The sequence below is a fragment of the Salvelinus alpinus genome, chromosome 21 (genome assembly GCF_045679555.1).
Source record: "Salvelinus alpinus chromosome 21, SLU_Salpinus.1, whole genome shotgun sequence".
In the NCBI taxonomy this organism is placed as follows: Eukaryota; Metazoa; Chordata; class Actinopteri; order Salmoniformes; family Salmonidae; genus Salvelinus; species Salvelinus alpinus.
The window spans coordinates 6173736-6198074 of record NC_092106.1 but is presented as its reverse complement, the minus strand read 5'-3'; the positions used below and the strand labels follow the sequence as shown (position 1 = coordinate 6198074).

The 24339-nt window shown below is 44.5% G+C and overlaps 1 protein-coding gene across 1 annotated transcript in view; it reads right to left on the bottom strand.

Annotated features, from left to right (window-relative positions):
- Window positions 1–1879: 1879 nt before the first annotated feature.
- LOC139547692 (uncharacterized) overlaps window positions 1880–24339 on the bottom strand; it is a 49924-nt gene continuing 27464 nt past the window's right edge. Inside the window, exons 6-12 of the mRNA XM_071356685.1 lie at window positions 23858–24089; window positions 18902–19044; window positions 7911–7999; window positions 6704–6933; window positions 2999–3327; window positions 2734–2790; window positions 1880–2574 (exon numbers count right to left, since the gene is read on the bottom strand). Of these exons, the coding sequence (XP_071212786.1) occupies window positions 2291–2574; window positions 2734–2790; window positions 2999–3327; window positions 6704–6933; window positions 7911–7999; window positions 18902–19044; window positions 23858–24089 (1364 nt within the window). The 3' untranslated portion in view covers window positions 1880–2290. The remainder of the gene's footprint in view (window positions 2575–2733; window positions 2791–2998; window positions 3328–6703; window positions 6934–7910; window positions 8000–18901; window positions 19045–23857; window positions 24090–24339) is intronic.

The following is a 24339-nucleotide window of genomic DNA, read 5'->3' as shown; positions in this document are numbered from 1 at the left end:
AAGCCACTACACAATACAACACTAAACAATACATGAATTGCACTATAACGGTGACAAATGGTGTACACAAACTGTTAGGGCCTACATAAAGCTGTCCCAACAGCAGATGTACCCGTGACTAGAACCATTCAACGCTGGTCTGACCAATTGGAATCCACGCTTCAAGATTGTTTTGATCACGCGGACTGGGAAATGTTCCGGGAAGCCTCAGAGAATAACATCGATTTATACGCTGACTCAGTGAGTGCGTTTATAAGGAAGTGCATTGGAGATGTTGTACCCACTGTGACTATTAAAACCTACCCTAACCAAAAACCGTGGATAGATGGCAGCATTCACGCAAAACTGAAAGTGCAAACCACAGCACTCAACCATGGAAAGATGTTGGGGAATAAGGCCGAATATAAACAGTGTAGTTACTCCCTCCTTATCAAATCAAATCAAATGTTATTTGTCACATACACATGGTTAGCAGATGTTAATGCGAGTGTAGCGAAATGCTTGTGCTTCTAGTTCCGACAATGCAGTAATAACCAACGAGTAATCTAACCTAACAATTCCACAACTACTACATTATACACACAAGTGTAAAGGGATAAAGAATATGTACATAAAGATATATGAATGAGTGATGGTACAGAACGGCATAGGCAGATGCAGTAGATGGTATAGAGTACAGTATATACATATGAGATGAGTAATGTAGGGTATATAAACATAAAGTGGCATAGTTTAAAGTGGCTAGTGATACATGTATTACATAAAGATGGCAAGATGCAGTAGATGATATAGAGTACAGTATATACATATACATATGAGATGAGTAATGTAGGGTATGTAAACATTATATTAAGTGGCATTGTTTAAAGTGGCTAGTGATACATTTTTACATACATTTCCATCAATTCCCATTATTAAAGTGGCTGGAGTTGAGTCAGTATGTTGGCAGCAGCCACTAAATGTTAGTGGTGGCTGTTTAACAGTCTGATGGCCTTGAGATAGAAGTTGTTTTTCAGTTTTATGGAAGGCCATAAAAATGTGCAGTTGTCACAACACAATGCCAGAGATGTTTCAAGTTTTGATGGAGCGTGCAATTGGCATGATGACTGCAGGAATGTCCACCAGAGCTGTTGCCAGATAATTGAATGTTAATTTCCCAACCATAAGCCGCCTACATCATCGTTTTAGAGAATTTGTCAGTAAGTCCAACCGGCCTCACAACCACGTGTATGGCGCCATGTGGGTGAGCGGTTTGCTAATGTCAACGTTGTGAACAGAGTGCCCCATGGTGGCGGTGAGGTTATGGTATGGGCAGGCATAAGCTACGGACCACAAACAAAATTGCATTTTATAAATGGTCATTTGAATGCACAGAGATACCGTAAAGAGATCCTGAGGCCCATTGTCGTGCTATTCATCCGGCCCCATCACCTCATGTTTCAGCATAATAATGCACGGCCCCATGTCGCAAGGATCTGTACACAATTCCCCGGGAAGCTGAAAATGTCCCAGTAGTTCCATGGCCTGCATACTCACCAGACATGTCACCCATTGAGCACGTTTGAGATGCTCTGGATGGACATGTACGACAGCGCGCTCCAGTTCCCACCAATATCCAGCAACTTTGCACAGCCATTGAAGAGGAGTGGGACAACATTCCACAGGCCACAAACAACAGCCTGATCAACTCTATGCAAAGGAGATGTGTCACACTGCATGAGGTAAATGGTGTTACACCAGATACTGACTCGTTTTCTGATCCACGCACCTACCTTTTTTATGATGGTATCTGTGACCAACAGATGCATATCTGTATTCCCTGTATTGTGAAATCCTAATGAAAGATCTAAAGAATTTAAATAAATTAACTGATGCAATGTAACATCTTTGAAAACGTTGTTTATATTTTTGTTCAGTATACATTGTTTACAGAGTAAAACACGCTTATTTTGGGTTCTGATGGTGTACGACAGTTGAACTAAACCCATGAGACAAATTATATATTTTTTAATAAACAATATGTAGATGTAAATGAATTATAAATCCTAAAAGGGATGCACCAATTACAGAATGCAACAAAACATGTAGTCAGTCTTTTGTGATAATATTACAGAAAACCACTACCGAGACAGACAAAATATGACTTATCCTGAGATATGGCTCATGAGAGATCATAAAGATGCTAGTTTTAAGCTTATCGTCAGTTAACATAACAGATTTCTGAACAATAGTCTATGGAAATACCCAGAATTCATATTCTGTTGAGAGGGTTAGCCTTCTTTCCTCTGGGCTAGATAAAGGTTGGGCACCTGGAAAGGATGGAATGAACAGGGGAAGAATGATCGCTGAGATCAGAGATGAATCTTATGGTGTCTGAGGAAGGCATTTCCACCCAGATGTAAGTGTTGCCCGGCACCAGTTCAGGGGAGCTGCAGTGGTCGGGTAATGTGACGTAGTGAGGGGAAGGCAGGGCGTTGACTTGGCCACGTGAGGCCAGCAAAGACCAGGCGTTTACCATCACGATGGACCGCTCGTTCATCTTCACGGACACACTCTCCACTGTCCCCAGCAGAACTGGACAAACACACACACACTTTCAGATCAGCGTTGTGAAGCAACTGTACATCAGTGTCAAAATGAGAGTAGATTCAAGGGCTTCCCACTGTTCATACTAAAGATCAAAGTATTGAGTAATGTTTCCTGTCATCTTGTGCTTCAAACTGGAGGCCTTACCTCTGCTGTGACACAGGTCTTCAGTCTTCAAATCCCCCAGTGGTAGAAGCCTGGGCCCTGAGGATAATGAACAACAGTCTAATCAAATGAGCAGGGACCCATCAAAAGACACCCCCTTTATCTTATATGAACTAGATATAGAATTCAATATTCATATCACTTGTCTGACTTGTAGGTTGGTCTTTCGGAGACCTTTCAGTGATAAACAGAAGCAACTCAAGCTGTGGCATAAATCATAGATCGGTTGTATCCTGTTCCCACTGACCTGGAATCACATTCTTGGTGGTGTTGTGTGGTTCAGGCCTTGGATGCAGGACCCCGGCGCAGCAAGACCACAGGGAGGCATTGGGATAGCGGTGCCCACAGCAGGTGAACCCTTGCTGGGTAGGGTAGAGCAGGTCTAGCCCCGGGGCGGTGCAACAGGTCTGGGTGGAGCCAGCCGCCATCAGAACACTCCCACAGCACTGGGTATCCTCTATGAGCCTGCCCTGAGCCTGCAGGTTGTACAGAGTCCCTGCACAGCACTTCATCTGGCCGCTGCTCTGGTTGTAGACCTTCCTTCCACAGCAGGACATGTTTCCCAACCTGTGGTGTCTGTGCAGAGAAAAAATATTTGACCTCCCAATAGAAAGAGAGCTGTCACGTTGGGTGAACGTGATATTGTACAGATTATTTAATGGATTTTACCCATTATACTTTGATGATTTCCTTGAGTGCTATATTCGTTTTAGCCCATTGATTTCATGGCCAAAGTATTGAGTAATGGCATCGGTATAAATTCAGACTGGACAACCTACTCATTGCAATGTTAAAGAAAAACCTTGGAATGAGTAGGTGTGTCCAAACTGACTGGTACTGTAAGTAGATTCAAGTGTTTTTTTTAAAGTAAATCCTGTCTGTGTCAGGTATGCCTCCAGACATGGTAAATTTTTCTGTATTCCAAATAAACACACTTCAGTCAATAATGAACAACATTTACTTGGAACATACATTAGTAACATTCCTCAAATGCCAAACAGGAGTCAACCAGTTTCCTCCTAGAGTCAGACACCAAGGTCAAGCACAATTCACACAACAGGGCGAAGTACAAAAAACAACTACCCATCGTCTGACCCCTTTCTTAGAGACCAAAAAGCAGACACAAGCTGTCTTAAGAGATGTCTGGCTGTCTAACTGTCTGAATGCCTCTGACTGGAACAAGGGAAGGGAAGTACAGAACAGTTGGAGACCTTTTGGCTGCAGCAGTAGACGCCCTGTTGAAAAATGTCTGGGAGGCTAACATACAGTAAGTAGTCTGTATGACATGGCGCATCCATTTGGCCGCCCACAGAATTTTTCCACATCCTGAGGTAGTGGGACTGTGGGAATGTTCTTTTGAATCACAATTAAATCCATCAACGTCTCTCACACATAAACATACAAAGATGCACACCCAGTCTCATACAGTGGGTGGGAAAATACTTTCCGCAGTTAATTATAGTACAAAACACGTAACGTTAGTCCATCGTATCCGATGATGACTTCCACTTCTGAGTTAACGGTGAATTATTTGGTGACTGTAGAGTGCAATCCGAGATACACAAACTTTATTGCAGGTGGGGCATGTGCAGTCTGTGTTGGAGGGGGCAGGCATGGTTGTACATCTCCTGAGCTGTTTTTTCTGTTTCTTTGTGCTCCTCTCCTCCTCCCACCTCTGTAGACCACTCTGGCAGAGCTGCCACCAGGTGGAACGGTCGGCAGCGGCGTCCACCAGGTCTGTGGGTTTGATGTTGCACTTCTTCAGCGACGTTTTCAGCTGGTCCTTGTAGCGCTTCATCTGCCCCCCTGCAGACCGCCGGCCAAGATGTAGCTGGACCATACAGGATATTCCATGGCAAGCGCTCCTGAGACATTCTAATGACATGCCCAAGCCAGCACAGTTGGTGTTGGGTTACCATGGCCTCCATACTCTTGCAGTTGGTCTTAGCAAGTATTTCTGTATGCGGCACATGGTTGCACCAGGTGATTCATAGGATTGCTGCAGGCATCTTTTATGGAATCGTTCGAGCTGCTTGTCGTGGCGACTAAGTTACCCAGGCTTTACAGCTGTAAAGAAGTGTGGTGATGCAGATGGCTTGATAGACAGGGACTTTTGCCAGTGATTTGTGTTTAATGGTGAAAACAGGCATGGCGGGTGGAAGGCTGGATCTCCACTGGCAGACCACCTTTGTCTTGGTGGTGTTGATTGACAGTCCAATTCTGTTATAGACCCTCACAGCCATTTCAAGGACAGACTGAAGGTCTTCCGGAGTGTGTGCCACAAGAGCACATTCATCAATCAGCATACTGCAGCTCAATAACCCATCCCGTAACAACCTTGATGGTTGCTTGGAGTCTCCGGATGTTGAATAGGTTTCTATCCAGCCTTAAGTCCACCGCAACCCGCTGCTGTCCTCAAGCTCCTTGTGGAGAAGCTGGGTGACACATAGGAGGAAGATATTAAAGAGTGCAGGTGCCAGCACACACCAATGCTTACTCCAAAGGGCACTGACTCCTGCCCTCCTATGGCCATCCGAGCATCCTCCCATCATGGAACTGGCAAAGGATGTTGACAAATGTGAGTAGAATGCCCCATAGTACTACCCTGCTCACAGTGTCGAAGGCCTTAGAGAGGTTGACAAAGGCCATGAAAAGGTCCTGATGGTGTTCACGACACTTCTCCTGGAGTTGCCGTGCTGTGAATATCATGTGGACCGTACTCCTGTTCTTTCTGAAGCCGCATTGTGACTCTGGCAGCATCACCTTGGAGATGACCTTACTGGCAACAGCCAGAAGGGATATCCCTGGCTGTTGCCGCAGATGGACTTGTCACCCTTGTTCTTATAGATGGTGACAATGTTTGCATCCCGCCACTGTTGGGGGATGATCTCCCGGTCCCAAACCTCAGTGATGTACTGGTGGAGCGTTCTGGTGCAGAAGTAACCTCCCTTCTTAAGTAGCTCTGCCGGGATGCTGTCGGCACCAGGAGTCTTATTGTTTTTGAGGGAATGGAGAGCTGATAACCATTCACCAACCTTCCAAAAGGTGTTAAGGTCTTGAATGGGTAGACGGACATGCAGTTCTTCCAGGATGGAGTGGTCTGTAGGAGAGTGCTGATTGAGTAGTGCTTCAAAGTGGTCAGCCCGCCTCATCAGGATCTGGTTTTGGTCCTTCAAGAGAGTCAGACCATCAGGGTGTGGATGGAGCGACTTATAGGGCCATAGATAGCTTTAGCTGAATTGCATGTAGTTTTTGTCTGCATAAAATTGGATTTCCTGTGCCTTATTCGTCCACCATTCGTTCTGCAGAGCATGCAAGGTTGTTTGCACGTCCTTGCGTGATGCACACCATTGCTGGCAGAGGGTAGCAGATGTGGGGCTGTTGAGAGTAGCCCTGTGCCCTTTGTGCATATTGTCCAGTAACGTTGCGATGGTGTCCGAGTTCTCATCAAACCAGTCTTGATGTTTCCTACCTCTGTAGCCAATGGAGTGGGCCTCTGCACTCAGAAGAGGCTCAGTCTCCCTCAGCCTTTCAGCGAGAGAGCGACGGAACTCGTCCCTTACCGCAGCTTTCACAAGCTGGGTACAGTGCAGATGCACTTCTGCAGGCGTTGGGGGGGGGACGTATTTTCACCTGGAGTTAAGCCAGTATCATACGGTGATCTGTCCAGCATTCTGCACCCCTCATGGCACGTGTCAGCAGGACGTCAATAGTGTCAGAACGTCTCACTATGCAGTAGTTGATCCGGTGCCAGTGTTTGGAGCGTGGGTGCATCCATAGTGTTTTATATTTGTTCTTCTGCTGAAACAAGGTGTTAGTGACAATGAGATCAAAGCTGTTCTTAGCGCCTTAGTTCTGCCCTTAGGCACTCTGAACTGCTCTTGCGGACAGTGATAACCCCACGTCTTTGGGATAAACTTCCTACAATTTCCAGCCTTCCAGAGCTACTCACGTGTGTCCGTTGCAGCAGATTTCATACTGAGGGTCGTATGTCTCCTCCCCACAGCAGTGTTTGCCTGGATCGTTGAGATGAACACGTGAGCCACACACCATGTCACGGGATGGCAGATACAAGTGGCCACCTGGGGAGCACTGGTACCCATCCGCCACCGCAAGGTGCAAGGTCTGGTTACAGCACAGTACCCCTCGGTCCTCTACACCATACGGAGTTGTACCGCAGCACTGGGAGAGAGACACACACTAGTCAGCAGGGTAACAACACACACACAAACACACAGCATGTATAACAGACACACATACAGACAACTTCATGCACTCACAAACGGTAGCATGCAAATTCACACACAATCACAAAAGAAAGTTGACATGCTAGAAAAGAGAGTAAGTTTCTTACCAGTCAACCTGTGCACACATCCTCTACCGACAGAGTGTGAAGCGATAGAAGAGACCCAATGAGAACTATCGTTATCCATTGTCTGACTAACGCTCACACAGACGGGGAGACACTAACTGGTTGTGGGTTGGGACTTACAGAACTAACAATGCAGATGGAAATGACAAGGTACAGCATATAGCTCAAGTAAAGCAAACACCAATAGAAATAGTAATTGTTACTAGCAAAACATGGGGCAGATTTTCTCCCTAATAGACTTTTAGATCAAGCACCAGTCCAGAATATTGGCCTTGAGTATAGAACACCCACTTCCCACTGGGGCCTGTCTAAACATTCTGAGTGGACTGAAAATGGGTCTGTGGACAATGTATAGTTTCAGGCTCGTCGTCAGATATTTAGACTTTTCTTTACAAATACATCCCTGTACTGTATGGCTTTCGTCTTTATTGGTTGACCAACGACTACTCAGCAAGCAGACGATTTAGCTGTTTTACTTTAATTTGACTGAGATGAGGTCACATTTTTACGTAGCGGAGGAGGTTCAGTGAACTAAGCTTTAGCTATAGGCCTGTAAGCTCTGTGGGCTAACTATAGGCCTAAGCTCTGTGGGCTAACTATAGGCCTAAGCTCTGTGGGCTAACTATAGGCCTAAGATCTGTGGGCTAACTATAGGCCTAAGCTCTGTGGGCTAACTATAGGCCTAAGCTCTGTGGGCTAACTATAGGCCTAAGCTCTGTGGGCTAACTATAGGCCTAAGCTCTGTGGGCTAACTATGGGCCTAAGCTCTGTGGGCTAATGGACTTACCAGGTTTTTTCCAAGCACCCTATTGGACAGCTTCCCGGCACAGCAGATGTTGATGTTTGGATTGTAAACCTGAGAGCCATTGTAGAGACCTGGTTAGAGAGATGGGAAGGATGGAGGACAGTGATAGTGATGGTGGTGACCCACATGGAAAAAATACTACAGAAATTACTATAGAATTATATAGTAAACTGCAGTATACTATACTACACATTATAGTATCCCTCAATCATGTGTAGTATTTACAATACAATGTTGTAGTATAGAATACTACAGTAAATACTAGTATTATCTGAAAAAAACACTACTGTAAAAAATACAGTAATGTCCGCACAAACACTACAGTCCACCCCCCCCCCCCCCCCCCCATTTTTATTAAACTATAGTAAATCCTACACTATTCAATGTTCATATACTCTGCCCATTCCCCTCCCCCATATCACAATTTGGGCCACCCATAATTGACAAACCACCATGCCAAGTATAGACCATATTGTGTTCCTTACAGGTTATAGAAAAGAGCAGAAGCACTGAACTATCCAGAGCACAGTCCTGCCTGCCTACCTACAGGTTATGGAAAATGTGCTCTTTTAGTATTTCTTCAGTAGGTTTCCTGAAGGAGAAAGCCTCCACTTATGTCAAAGACAATAAAAATAAAAACACTATAGTAAATACTAAAGTAATGCAAAAGCAGTACAGGAATACTACAGTAGAGTACAGTCTGCAAAAACACTACATTAATTACTATAGTATATACACTACAGTTCTTTTACAACAGTTAACTGTAAATACTACAGTAAAGTCAGCAAAAACATAAGTGAACACGATAGTATTTATACCATAGTATACAATAGTATTTTTTTCAAATCAAATTAAGAATGGTAAATAATCCATGTCAACCAGGCTGATATACAGTCCATTCGTAAAATATTCAGACCCCTTGGCTTTTTTTCTACGTTACAACCTTATTAAAAATGAAAAACAAATACCTTATTTACTTAAATATTCAGACACTTTGCTATGATACCTGAAATTGAGCTCAGGTGCATCTTGTTTCCATTGATCATCCTTGAGATGTTTCTACAACTTGATTGGAGTTGTACCTGTGGTAAATGCAATTGACTCAATGGTCACTGATAGAGCGCCAGAGTTCCTCTGTGGAGATGTGAGAACCTTCCAGAAGGACAACCATCTCTGCAGCACTCCACCAATCAGGCCTTTATGGTACAGTGGCCAGACGGAAGCCACTCAGTAAACGGCACCTAAAGGACTCTCCACGAGAAAAAAGATTCTCTGGTCTGATGAAACCAAGATTTGAACTCTTTGGCGTGAATGCCAAGCTTCACGTCTGGATGAAACCAGGCACCGCTCATTACCTGGCCTATACCATCCCTACGATGAAGCATGTTGGTGGCAGCATCATGCTGTGGGGATGTTTTTCACCGGCAGGGACTGGGAGACTAGTCAGGATTGAGAGAAAGATGAACGGAGCAAAGTACAGAAAGATCCTTGATGAAAAGGAGGTCCAGAGCACTCAGGACCTCAGACTGGGGCGAAGGTTCACCTTCCAACAGGACAACGAACCTAAGTATACAGCCAAGACAACGCAGTAGTGGCTTCGAGACAACATCTCTTGAGAGACTTGAAAAAAGCTGTGCAGCAACGCTCCCCATCCAACCTGACAGAGCTTGAGAGGATCTAAAGAGAAGAATGGGAGAAACTCCCCAAATACAGGTGTGCCAAGCTTGTAGCGTCATACCTAAGAAGACTCGAGGTTGTAATTGCTGCCAAAGGTGCTTCAAGAAAGTACTGAGTAAAGGGTCTGAATAATTCATGTAAAATGTGCTATTTCAGTTTTTGCTTCGTCATTATGCGGTATTGTGTGTAGATTGCTGAGGAAAAAAATACAATTTAATCCATGTTAGATGGCTGTAACGTAACAAAATATGGAAAAAGTGAAGGGGTCTGAATACTTTCTGAATGCACTGTACGTGCACGGGTGAGACAAATGCGTCAATCATTTTGTATACAATTTGATATAATATAGGAAGAATTTTTAAAAAGGGCAGCCCCCTGTGAGCATGACACATTTTATAGAAAAGATTATGTCTAGTTTCTTGTTTGGGCCTCTTGGAGACAGAGTGTTGAGAGAATGTATCCAAAAGGACTCCAAAAGGAAATTGTCAATGTTACAGATTCTACAGACATGTTTTAACTGACTGATCAGGAGGCTTTTCTTTAGGAGGAATAGGGTGGAAACTATCACGTCTTAGAAGTGTGTTTCGATCTGTGGGCTTGCTGTATAGATCGGTGAGGAGTGTGTCATTTTCTTTGATGCTCTAAATGTCAAGGAAGCTGACACTAGAGTAATCAAAGTACGTGGTGAAACGAAGATGATCATTTTACTTATTAAGAAACTCATGTAGCATCTCAAGACTCTCAAGAGTCCCATTAAATAATACCAAATACATAATTTATATAACGTCGATATAGTTTGATCTTCAATAGAAAGGGATTTTGCTCAGGGTTGAGAATGCAATCGTGTTCTAAAAGTCCCTTAAAGATTGGCATAATTGGGGGCCATCGTACTCCCCATAGCAGTTCCTTTTGTTGGTAGAAAAAAGTTACTTCTATACATAAAACTGCTATTTGTGAGTACCAGCTCTGCTATGTCTCTGATACATGAGGAGCTAGGCCCGAGAGTCTATAGGGCATTGTTCTAAAAAGAAGCTCAGAGCCTCTAGGCCACCTTGGTGGGGTATTGACAACCTTCGCTCTCGCACCAACTCTTTTATCCTATCATCTCTCCCTTCTGCTAAATCCTTCTCCCTCCTGTCTCCTGATTCTGCCTCTTCGACCCTACTCTCCTCCCTTTCCGCATCCTATGACTCGCACTGTTCCATTTCCTCCCGGACAGCTTGGCCCTACCCTCTTGCTCTATGGCGAAGTGACTCAATGGGAGCTTACAGAACAGGGCTGCGGGCAGCTGAGCGAAACTGGAGGAAAACTAAACCTCTGGAGGACCCATCATCCTTTCACTTCCTCTTATCTACCTTCTCTTCATCTGTATTCACTGCTAAAGCTACTTTCTATCACTCTAAATTTCAAGCTTCTAACTCTAACCCTAGGGAACTCTTTACACCTTCTCCTCCCTCCTTAATCCTCCACCCCTTCCACTTTGAAAAGAAGGTTGATGACATCCGCTCCTCATTCACTCAGCCTTTTGAGTCCACTGGTCCCACTCACACAGAACTACCCTACGCCTTGACCTCTTTCTCTCCTCTCTTTCCAGATGAAATTCTGCGACTAGAGAGGTCTGTTTACCTGACAACCTCCCCACTCGACCCCATCCCCTCCTCCAGACCATCTCTAGAGACCTTCTCCCATTCCTCACTCCCCCCATCAATGACCACTGGCTGCATCTTCCCTGACTTCAAAATGGCCCAAGTCGCTCTCCTCCTCAGGAAAATAAACACTTGACTATCTGACCTCTAAAACTATAGACCTGTATCCCTTTCTTTTCAAAACACTTGAGCGTGCGTCTCTGATCAACTTTCTCATTATCTCTTTCAGAACGATCTTCTTACCCTAACCAGTCAGGCTTCAAGACAGGTCACTCAACCGAGACTGCTCTTCTCTGTGTCACGGAGGCTCTCCGCACTGCCAAACTGTCTCGCTCTGCTCTGTTCTCCTCCTCCCAGGTCTATTCACTGCCTTCGACACCGTGAACCATCAGATCCTCCTCTCCACCCTCTCAGGGCTGTGCGTCTCAGGCTCTGCACACTCTTGGATTGCATCCTACCTGGCAGGCTGCTCCTACCAGGTGAAGTGGAGAGAATCTGTGTCTGCACCACGTACTCTCACTACTTGTGTCCCCCAGGGCTCGGTTCTAGGGCCTCTGCTCTTCTCTCTATACACCAAGTCACTCAGCTCTGTCATATCCTCACTGGTCTCTCTTATCATTGCTATGCGGATGACAACTACTTTTCTCCTTCACCCCTTTTGACACCAAGGTGGCGACACGTGTCTCTGCGTGCCAGGCAGATATCTCAGCTTGGATGTCAGCCCACCACCTAAAGCTCAACCTCGACAAGAAGGCCTGTCTGCTCAAAGACATCTCCATCATGGTTGACAACTCCAGTGTCGCCCTGCCAGAGTGCAAAGAACCTTTGTGTGACCCTGTCGTTTTCTGCAAAGATCAACTCAGTGACTTGCTCCTGTAGGTTCAGGCTCTACAACATCCGTAGAGTAAGACCCCACCTCACACAGGGAGCGGCACTGCTCCTAATCCAGGCACTTGTCATCTCCCATCTGGGAGCCCAACTCACTGGCTGGGCTCCCTGCTTGTGCCATCAAACCACTGCAATTTATCCAGAACGCTGCAGCCCGCCTGGTTTTCAACCTTCCCAAGGTCTCCCATGTCAACCCGCTCCGCCGCACACTCCACTGGCTTCTAGTCAAAGCTCGCATCCACTAAAATACCATGGTGCTTGCCTACGGAACAGCAAGAGGGACTGCCCCTCCCTACCTTCAGGCTATGCTCAAACGCTACACCCCAACCCGAGCACTCCGTTCTGCCACCTCTGGTCTCTTGACCCTCCCAACCCTACGGGAGAGCATCTCCCGCTCAGGCCAGTCCAAGTTTTGCTCTGTCCTAGCACCCCAATGGTGGAACTGCTGTCCCACCCTGAAGCTGGTGAAATTGGAGGGCGCGCAATTCAAATAAATAATCATAAAAATTATGGATATTAAACATTTAGGTACATATATATCGGTTAAAAGCTTAAATTCTTGTTCATCTAACTGCATTGTCTGATTTACAATAGGCTTTACAGCTAAAGCATGCCATGCGATTGTTTGAGGACGGCGCCCCACATCAACATATTTTTCTACCGGTACAGGCTTCATAAAATCACAAATAGCGATTAAATATTCACTTACTTTTTGAAAATCTTCCTCTGATTTGCAATCCAAAGGGTCCCAGCTACAACATGTATGGTCGTTTTGTTAGATAAAATCCTTCTTTATATCCCAAAATGTCCATTTAGTTGGCGCAATCGATTTGAATAATCCACTCGTTCAACATGCAGAGAAAGGAATCCAAAAAGCTACCGCTAAACTTTGTTAAAACAAGTAAAAATATCTCATCCTCAGGTACCCTAAAATGTAATTAAACTATAATATTTCATATGGAAAGAAGTATGTTCAATAGGAAAGCAAAATTAGCAGGTACGAGTCCTCTTCGTCGTGCGCGCACAGACTGATTTCCAACTCTGACTCCCAGTACAAAACTCAAAATTCTTCATTGTTTGGGAAGAAACAAGCCTGAAACCTTGAACAAAGACTTTTGACATCTAGTGGAAGCCATAGGAATTGAAATCTGGGAGCTGGATTTGGATATGACCCTATAAATTCCATTGTAAGAGCATGGGCTCTCAAAATAAAGTAATTTCCGTGTAGGTTTTTCTTTGGATTTTCTCCTACCATACCTATTGTGTTATAGTCTCATACATTATTTTAACATTTCTACAATCTTCAAAGTGTTTTCTATTATATGCATATCCTGGCTTCTGGGGCTGAGTAAAAGGCAGTTTACTTTGGGCAGGTCAGTCAGGCGGAAATTCAGAAAAAAGGACCCTAGCCTGAAGAAGTTTTTTTTATTTTTTTTTTTTTTTTTATTTTAAATTTTATCCCCTTTTCTCCCCAATTTTCGTGGTATCCAATCGCTAGTAATTACTATCTTGTCTCATCGCTACAACTCCCGTACGGGCTCGGGAGAGACGAAGGTCGAAAGCCATGCGTCCTCCGAAGCACAACCCAACCTAGCCGCACTGCTTCTTAACACAGCGCGCCTCCAACCCGGAAGCCAGCCGCACCAATGTGTCGGAGGAAACACCGTGCACCCGCCCCCCTCGGTTAGCGCGCACTGCGCCCGGCCCGCCACAGGAGTCGCTGGAGCGCGATGAGACAAGGATATCCCTACCGGCCAAACCCTCCCTAACCCGGACGACGCTAAGCCAATTGTGCGTCGCCCCACGGACCTCCCGGTCGCGGCCGGCTGCGACAGAGCCTGGGCGCGAACCCAGAGACTCTGGTGGCACCGCTAGCACTGCGATGCAGTGCCTTAGACCACTGCGCCACCCGGGAGGCCCCTGAAGAAGTTTTTAAGATGAATGCTCTAACTGTAAACTCTAGCTAAATGACTAAAATGTAAAATTGACTGGATGTTCATGCCTGTAGAGCAGTAGATCCTCCTCAGAGGAGGAAGGGGAGGACCATCCTCAATGAATTTAATAATCATCTAAATAGTGAAACATTTTTAAAAAGTTAGCATTTTTAGATAAACCTATACTAAATATATTCACATCAACAAATAATTGATTAAAATACACTGAAGGTCTACAGTAGCCTCAACAGCACTTTGTAGGTTAGCACCATGGTTTAGCCGGAGGACAATTAGCTTCTGTTCTCCTCTGGGTACATTGACTACAATACAAAACCTAGGAGACTCATGATTCTCACCCCCTCCCATAGACTTACACAGTAATTATGACAACCTCCGGAGGACGTCCTCCAACATATCAGAACTCTTCCAGCATGAACTGACATGTTGTCCACCCAATCAAAGGTTCAGAGAATTAATCTAGTACTGAAAGCATAAGCTACAGCTAGCTAGCACTGCAGTGCATAACATGTAGTGATTAGTTGACTCAAAGAGAGAGAAAGACAATAGTTGAACAGTTTTGAGCAAATTAATTTCTTCCAAAATTAAGAAGAAGCAAGAGAGAGAGAGATTAGGTTGTATTTATTTTAAAAAATGCAGCTAGCTAGTTTAGCCTACTCAAACACCCAGCTAAAACAGAGAGGGGTGCTATGTTAGCTAGCTGGCTATCTAACACTGGAACTCCAAGTCAAGGTAAGCTTTTGGTTTTATTATTTTATTGCCACCGGGGCACGCTGGTGTAACTGCTAAACTGCTTTCTGACTGTACTGCATGATTGTAGCCGGTTTAGTAACGCATTAGTTCTAGGTGACTATGACGTGACAACGATGTAGGCTGTGTGTAGCGGTTAGTGGTCATGACATGAAGGTTTGGCTTCGAATTTTTTTTTTGCCTGGTCATAGACAGCTGATGTGTTGTGTACTGAAGTCCACAAGCGAAGAGAAAAGGTGAGAGGAGGAGAGCGCATACAGTAGATAGTTGCGAGAAGGAATTATATATATACACAACGCAAAGTGTTTTTATCTGGCTGCTATGAAAGTGAACTGTTTGCGTGTGATCAGGGGTCTATTCATTCCGCCGATTCTGCTGAAAAACGTTTCTTAAACAGACGCAAGCATAATCAAGTCACCTTGATTACTCAAAATTCTCTTGACCTGTGCACCTATGTAAATTTTATTTCATAGGCCAGGTTGTAGCAACCTCAAGATGGGTACACGGAAAGTTTGAGTATCATGCAGTAGCCTAAACCTATCGATGGTACATTGAGCTGGGTGAATGGAATATGAATGACAGTAATCTAATATGCTCCAATAGAAATAAGACGAAGCTCATAAAAAAAAAAGTATCATCCTCCCTCAACTTAAATGGCACCGACCGCCACTGCTCTAGATTATTTAAGTAGGTGTGTTTCACAGTGGTGTATGACCCGATGAAGATCCAACTTGGATCAAAACGTTATCTTTATTATGCTCTGATTAAATCACCCTGGAACCATACCAGAGTTGCAGAGATTCCTTTTTCTTCTATGGTAATAAAGGGCCACGCAAATCCAACACTACAGCAAAGTTTCATATAAAGGGATGTTTCAGAGACAATATAGTGCTGATTCATGCATGGGTAATGGTCTGGTAATAAAATAATCATACATGGGAAAAATTCCACAAATTGTTGGTTTCATTTTCCATTTTTGTTCAGCCAACCATTCTGGACATTTTAGCCCGTAACCTTAAGTTGCACAGTATAATTATTACATGACTAGAGATTTTACAAGAAACACTTTAGAGAGCGGCCAAGTGAAACCTTTTGAAATATTCATCATTACTTCTTATTTTATTGATTTTCTTTTTTTACTTGGCATGTTAGTTAAGAACAAATTATTATTTACAATAACAGCCTACCAAAAGGCAAAAGGCCTCATGCGGGGATGGGGTTAAAAATAAAAATGTATTAAATAAAACAAGGGAAACAAGATCACGACAAGAGAGACAACACAACACTACATAAAGAGAGACCTAAGATGACAACATAGCATGGCAGCAACACATGACAACAAAACATGGTAGCAACACAACATGGCAGCAGCACAACATGGTAGCAGCACAACACAGAGTACAAATATTGTTGGGCACAGACAGCAGCACAAAGGGCAAGAAAGTAGAGACAGCAATACATCATGCAAAGCAGCCACAACTGTCAGTAAGAGTGTTCATGATTGAGTCTTTGAATGAAGAGATGGAGATATAACTGTCCACTTTGAGTGTTTGTTGCAGCTCGTTCCAGTCGCTAGCTGCAGCGAACTGAAAAGAGCGACCCAGGGATGTGTGTGCTTTGGTGACCTTTAACAGAATGTGACTGGCAGAACGGGTGTTGTTTGTGGAGGATGATGGCTGCAGAAGATATCTCAGATGGGGGGAGTGAGGTGTAAGAGGGTTTTATAAATAAGCAACCAGTGGGTCTTGCGACGGGTATATAGAGATGACCAGTTTACAGAAGAGTATAGAGTGCAGTGATATGCCCTATGAGGAGCATTGGTGGCAAATCTGATGGCCGAATGGTAGAGAACATCTAGCCGCTCGAGAGCTGCCGATCTATAAATTACTCCATAGTCTAGCATGGGTAGGATGGTCATCTGAATCAGGGTTAGTTTGGCAGCTGGGGTGAAAGAGGAGTGATTACGATAGAGGAAACCAAGTCTAGATTTAACTTTAGCCTACAGCTTTGATATGTGCTGAGAGAAGGACAGCGTACCATCTAGCCATACTCCCAAGTACTTGTATGATGTACCTCAAGCTCTAAACCCTCAGAGGTAGTAATCACACCTGTGCGGAGAGGTGCATTCTTCTTACCAAACGACCTTTGTTTTGGAGGTGTTCCGGGCAAGGTTAAGGGCAGAGAAAGCTTGTTGGACACTAAGAAAGCTTTGTTGTAGAGCGTTTAACACAAAATCCAGGGAGGGGCCAGTTGAGTATAAGACTATCATCTGCATATAAATGGATGAGAGAGCTTCCTACTGCCTGAGCTATGTTGTTGATGTAAATTGAGAAGAGCGTGGGTCCTAGGATCGAGCCTTGGGGTACACCCTTGGTGACAGGCAATGGCTGAGACAGCAGATGTTCTGACTTTATACACTGCACTCTTTGAGAGAGGTAGTTAGCAAACCAGGCCAAAGACCCCTCAGAGACACCAATACTCCTTAGCCGGCCCACAAGAATGGAATGGTCTACCGTATCAAGAGCTTTGGCCAAGTCAATAAAAATAGCAGCACAACATTGCTTAGAATCAAGGGTAATGGTGACATCATAGAGGACCTTTAAGGTTGCAGTGACACATCCATAACCTGAGCGGTAACCAGATTGCATACCAGAGAGAATACTATAGACATCAAGAAAGCCAGTCAGTTGATTATTGCCAGGTTTTTCAAACATTTTTGATAAACAGGGCTAAGTAGAAATAGGCCTAAAACAGTTAGGATCAGCTTGATCTCCCCCTTTAAATAAAGGACTAACTGTGGCTGCCTTCCAAGCAATGGGAACCTCCCCAGAGAGGAGAGAGGTCAGAGATAGGCCTGGCGATTATAGGGGCAGCAACATTAAAGAAGAAAGGGTCTAAACAATCTGACCCAGATGGTTTTTGGGGGTCAAGTTTAAGGAGCTCCTTTAGCACGTCGGACTCAGTGACCACCTGCAGGGAGAAACTTTGTAGAGGGGCAGGGGAAAAAGATGGAGGAGCATCAGGGCTAGTTGCATTAGAAGGGGTGGGAGATGAGGAAATGTCTGGACGGGCAACGAGGCATGTCTAAGTCAAATAGGAATCCTGACTTATTGAAGTGGTGATTAATGAGCTCAGCCATGTGCTTCTTGTCAGTAACTACCACATCATAAACTTTAAGGGACATGGGCAGCTGTGAGGAGAAAGGTTTATTCTCCAGGTCTTTAACCGTTTTCCAGAACTTCTTGGGGTTAGATTCACAGAGAGAGAACTGCTGTTGGGGTCACTCTAGGAAAAGTCATCAAATTTCAAGTTGAAAAAATGTAATTTAGTTTTCTCTGCTGTTAAACATAGTGGCGGGTCATTTTTGACCCTTAAGACAACACAAGGGTTAAGGAAAATGATGAAACACAGAGACTAAAGATAAATTGTTTACTGGTAAATATTTTGGGGAAGCCATGAATACACACCACAGATGGATATGAATTAATCTCTGAAACCACTCTCTACTGCTGCGCTACGATGTAATGATTGCAGGCATGTGCTTGATCAGTGGCTGTGACATAGGGTTTAGACAGGAGTTGACGGACAGTCTGAAGACAGAATGAAATGATAGGAGGGACATCCCAGCTTCAAGTGGTTTCAGATTTCACATCCTGTCAGTCGGAACCGGTACCAGAACCACGCAGGTCCCCTAAACGAGGGACTTGACATCTCAGAGGTTTTAACCTGTCTCCTCCCCTTTATCTACACTGACAAGTGGATTTAACAAGTGACATCAATAAGGGAATATAGCTTTCACCTGGTCAGTCTGTCATGGAAACAGCAAGTGTACATACACACCAAAGGAGGCTGGTGGGAGAAACTATAGGAGGACCGTCTCATCGGCTGGAATTTAATAGATGGAGTGGAGTCAAACATGTGGTTTGTATATGTTTGATACCGTTCCATTTATTCCATTCCAGCCATTACAATGAGCCTGTCCTCCTATTGCTCTTCCCACCAGCCTCCTCTGAAACACACAAACATACAGACACTAGCAGGGCACCTTGTGCTGTCTTACATGGGGTGTGGCTGAGTGTTCCATCACAGCGGGCCTGGTCATGAGAGTAACTTTGACCCTGGTGAGAGCTAGGGTTCACACAGCAACGCTCTGTTGTTGGGTTGAAACAGGCACCTAGACCACAAGGCTTCTTCCCAGGCATACTGGAGGCATGTGGAGAGCGAGAGAGACACACACACTTAGATGCAATACAAACACATGCACATAAAGACACATAAACAAACACAATGTACACAAATACACATACAAGAATAGTTTAAAAAATATAATCCACCATCATGTTTCTAACTATTCCACCACTCTTGTTCTACAGACAAAGGTTTACAATTAAAGTGCCCACTTTAATAATCACAGTGTCAATGTGGTTGTTGGCCAGGCACGGCGCTACACCGGGGCTAGGGGGTGCTATAGCCACGTCACAAATCTGCATAGCCCCAGTTAAGCGTTTTAGTATTTAAAAAAAAAAAATAATATATATATATATATATATGTAAAAGTTAATAACCAGCTATTCTGTTCCCAATCCGATCCCTGGCAGCGTGTGTGTGTGTGTGTAGGGGGTGTTCGCGCAGTTAGGCTACGTTATGTGAGTGTTACGATCCCCAGTTTCTGTCTTGTGGTTTGTGTATTTGTATGTGTGTATTTTATGAAATGGCTTCCTGGATTCCCCTAAGCAGCTGATTGGTCAGCTGCAGATTGGAACTGACCCCGCCCCCTCATCAGGATACAGCTGTTTCCCATTAGACTCCTTCTGCGGCTCTGAAGAGAGCTGAGGGTTATATCCTGGGTTAGTTGTTTCTCAGATAGAGCTGAGGGTTGTATTATATGTTGGTTGTTTCTCAGAAAGATGACTATTATGTCCTATGTTGTTTTTTGCTGAGAGACAGGGTTTTGTGAAGGACACTGCTCAAAGAAATAAAGGGAACACTAAAATAACACATCCTAGATCTGAATGAATGAAATATTCTTATTAAATACTTTTTTCTTTACATAGTTGAATGTGCTGACAACAAAATCACACAAATTATCAATGGAAATCAAATTTATCAACCCATGGAGGCCTGGATTTGGAGTCACACTCAAAATTAAAGTGGAAAACCACACTACAGGCTGATCCAACTTTGATGTAATGTCCTTAAAACAAGTCAAAATGAGGCTCAGTAGTGTGTGTGGCCTCCACGTGCCTGTATGACTTACCTACAACGCCTGGGCATGCTCCTGATGAGGTGGCGGATGGTCTCCTGAGGGATCTCCTCCCAGACCTGGACTAAAGCATCCGCCAACTCCTGGACAGTCTGTGGTGCAACGTGGCGTTGGTGGATGGAGCGAGACATGATGTCCCAGATGTGCTCAATTGGATTCAGGTCTGGGGAACGGGCGGGCCAGTCCATAGCATCAATGCCTTCCTCTTGCAGGAACTGCTGACACACTCCAGCCACATGAGGTCTAGCATTGTTTTGCATTAGGAGGAACCCAGGGCCAACCGCACCAGCATATGGTCTCACAAGGGGTCTGAGGATCTCATCTCGGTACCTAATGGCAGTCAGGCTACCTCTGGCGAGCACATGGAGGGCTGTGCGGCCCCCCAAAGAAATGCCACCCCACACCATGACTGACCCACCGCCAAACCGGTCATGCTGGAGGATGTTGCAGGCAGCAGAGCGTTCTCCACGGCGTCTCCAGACTCTGTCACATGTGCTCAGTGTGAACCTGCTTTCATCTGTGAAGAGCACAGGGCGCCAGTGGCGAATTTGCCAATCTTGGTGTTCTCTGGCAAATGCCAAACGTCCTGCACGGTGTTGGGCTGTAAGCACAACCCCCACCTGTGGACGTCGGGCCCTCATACCACCCTCATGGAGTCTGTTTCTGACCATTTGAGCAGACACATGCACATTTGTGGCCTGCTGGAGGTCATTTTGCAGGGCTCTGGCAGTGCTCCTCCTGCTCCTCCTTGCACAAAGGCGGAGGTAGCGGTCCTGCTGCTGGGTTGTTGCCCTCCTCCACGTCTCCTGATGTACTGGCCTGTCTCCTGGTAGCGCCTCCATGCTCTGGACACTACGCTGACAGACACAGCAAACCTTCTTGCCACAGCTCGCATTGATGTGCCATCCTGGATGAGCTGCACTACCTGAGCCACTTGTGTGGGTTGTAGACTCCGTCTCATGCTACCACTAGAGTGAAAGCACCGCCAGCATTCAAAAGTGACCAAAACATCAGCCAGGAAGCATAGGAACTGAGAAGTGGTCTGTGGTCACCACCTGCAGAACCACTCCTTTATTGGGGGTGTCTTGCTAATTGCCTATAATTTCCACCTGTTGTCTATTCCATTTGCACAACAGCATGTGAAATGTATTGTCAATCAGTGTTGCTTCCTAAGTGGACAGTTTGATTTCACAGAAGTGTGATTGACTTGGAGTTACATTGTGTTGTTTAAGTGTTCCCTTTATTTTTTTGAGCAGTGTATTTTGTAGCGGTCCTGCCGAGGTATGTTTATGTCCAAAGGACTGTGTTGATTATTGAACTTGTTTGTACTTTTCTGTTTCATTTGTTCCCAGGGTGGAAGGGGAAGGCACTTAGGGAGTGATTAGGCAAGAGGCTTGCGGGCATACATAACCCGTCGTATTTACTGTCTATACACACTAGGTAAGACCTGGGCGGACCACACCCTGTATTTTGGTTAGCGCACCAGGTGGTGCTAAGATAGGTGGGTAGGCAGGTAAGGTAGGAGAGGGGGCTTTGACATTTACTTTCTTTGCTTTGATTCCGTTCAGCCCCTTTTCCCCAAAATTACCGTGTGACGGAATAAATTCCCAGTAAACGGTAAATTCTCTGCCTTTGTCATCCTTACTCGCACCTACATGTAGGTCCCATACCTATTTCACTCCACGGGGAGTTGTTGTAGCAGGGTGTTGCGTTCACTTCCTAGAGTTATACGTAAAAGTGAACTAACTTCTAGCTAGCTAGTCGACTATCTCTCCGCGTTGCGATGGGCCGTTTTCTGATCAAGAGAAGAGTGCGGATAGTAAATGAAAATCCAGACCCCGTCTCCGATGGGGGCAAAGAAGAGGGAGATAAAATGAGTGTTAACACAGCCACCGATCCCTGTGATTTAAGCCAGTCACCTGTTGAAGAACCAAGGCGCCCTCTTCTGCGTTATCCAGCCACAAGTTGGACAGCAGGATCGCTACTTCAATCGTAGGTGGTATGAGGATTGGCAAGGTGTTGCAGCTACAGTAGCTGAATGATAACATCTTCGGGTTTTGTTTCATAAAATACATTTAATTTCATCTGGGTGCTTGCGTCACCTACTAACACCATGGTACGACCCGTAGCTCCGGTTCTCAGTCGAGAACAGAGAAAGGTATGTGTTGCAGATACCTCTTTTGTAGAAGTCCATAACGTGAAATAAATAAAACATCCCAAGGTTAATGCTGTGGATATTTTTATAAGGGAGTGTGACTAATGAAACATATAACGTCCAGTGTTTTTTGTTAATATAGTTCTGAGTGCTAAAGTGTTGCTAACTAGCGTGCCTTTCTGTGATGCAGACGGTTAGCTGAGCTGCCGACTGGTGCTTGCGTTGCGGGAGATGTAGTTTTGACCCTCTAAGGTTGAATGGGATAGACGATATCACGTTGTAGCTTGTTTGTTTTGCAGTGTTGTATTTTGGTACTGTCAACACTGATAGCACCGAGCAATGTATTTTACCTTTCTTCATGCTCCTGTATATGTAACAGTTTAAGTACTGTGAATTTTACCAGGTTCATATATTAATGTAATGTTGATTTGTTATTATGCATGCCTGCATCCTGGGAGTAGGGGAGTGTGTACTTACGTTTTGCCCTGCGTGCTGAAATCATTTTGATGCACAGAGGTAGGCACGCTTTCTCTGTCTTCAGAAAAGTTTGATTCTTTTAAGCATGAAGTCATACACAGTGTTTTGTTCATGAATAATGTATATTTAGAGGTTACTCATAAGTGGATGGTATTGTTAAAATGCACTTGTAATTGTACTTTTTAGGATATCAACATTCTGAATTCAACATGTGGTTAATAGCTAGCTACGGTATGTATGTGTGAACGATGGCTAGCTCCTTGAATGATCCCAGTCCCTTGTATTGTGCATCTGTTGTAGAAAGAGGCGACGATTCGCAGAACATGTGCTCTACAAATGTTTTTCTTTTGGATGCCGGATGCAGAGTGAATTCTGCTTAATTAAAACTACCTGATCTCAAGTCCACGTCTTGTCTCAATCAACCCCAAAACGCAGAGTTACAGCTGCACCGGTTACATGTGGAACAACTTGTCAGATGGTGCATTGGAGACTGATGTTTTCACAATACTATTGCAGGTATGGTTCTATTGTCTAAGAATTAAGATTATACATTTGTATTAAGGACTGGTTATTTTATACTATACATTATGGCTTTATGTATGAATGTGATTGTAAGTTTGAGAACACAAAGAAACACTTGACAGATGGTGCATTGGAGACTGTTCCTGTCCCGTCTTTTCACAATACTATTGCAGATTGACATAAGCCAAAAGACAGCCGTGGTGTCACTCAATTTCTTGGTTCTCCTGTGGTACGTAATAAAGACTGCTACATTTATATCAACTGTGCTGTCATATCTGCTTTTATTGAAAAAACGAGAACTTCCTTAACTCTGAAGTCATGAAAATCTACTTTTCTTAGCACCCAGCGTATTGGTCAAGCTCCCCCTTAGCACCGAGAGAGCAAGAATCCTAGCGCAGTGTCTGGCTGACCAATACCTAGGCCAAAAGCATGAACCCACAAGGAAAATACAGCAACGGATGCCAGCCCAATTGTTGCTTTTATCTGTAGGATATCAAAATTATTATTTTAAAACCTGACTGTTACCCATTTCATTAACGTGAATAAAGAAAGTGAGACATGAGGTCCAGTATATGGTTGAAGGCCAAAGGCAACCTTACCAGTTTGGAGAATTCTGAGCAATTGCTCTGTGCTGAAAAACATTAAACCCTGGTGATGCACAGCAGCTTGCATTGAGAGGCTCTGGGGTTAGTAGTTCAGAATCGAAGCAGCAGCAGTGGCTTCGCTGGTCAAACTGCTGGTCTCCACAGCACCGGTGGTGACCAGACCTTTTGGTCAGGACCTTCCTTCCTTGGACATTTCCACAGCAAAGCTGGTGTTCATCATAAAGGTCTGTGGGACAGGTAATAACAATTGATCAGATTGACTGTTTAAAGCACTCAAGTGCTCAAGCTTGTCATTGTGAAGGAGTAAGTGAGCATAGAAGCCGTGAGGTGCACAGGGTTCGTACAGACAGTAGCAAGTCAAATTCAAGGACTTTCAAGCACTATGCATTTTCAATGATCATCCATTTAATATTTCCTATCATGCAATTGTTTCTAGTTGCCACCAGATGACATATCACCATTAACTTACTATTCAT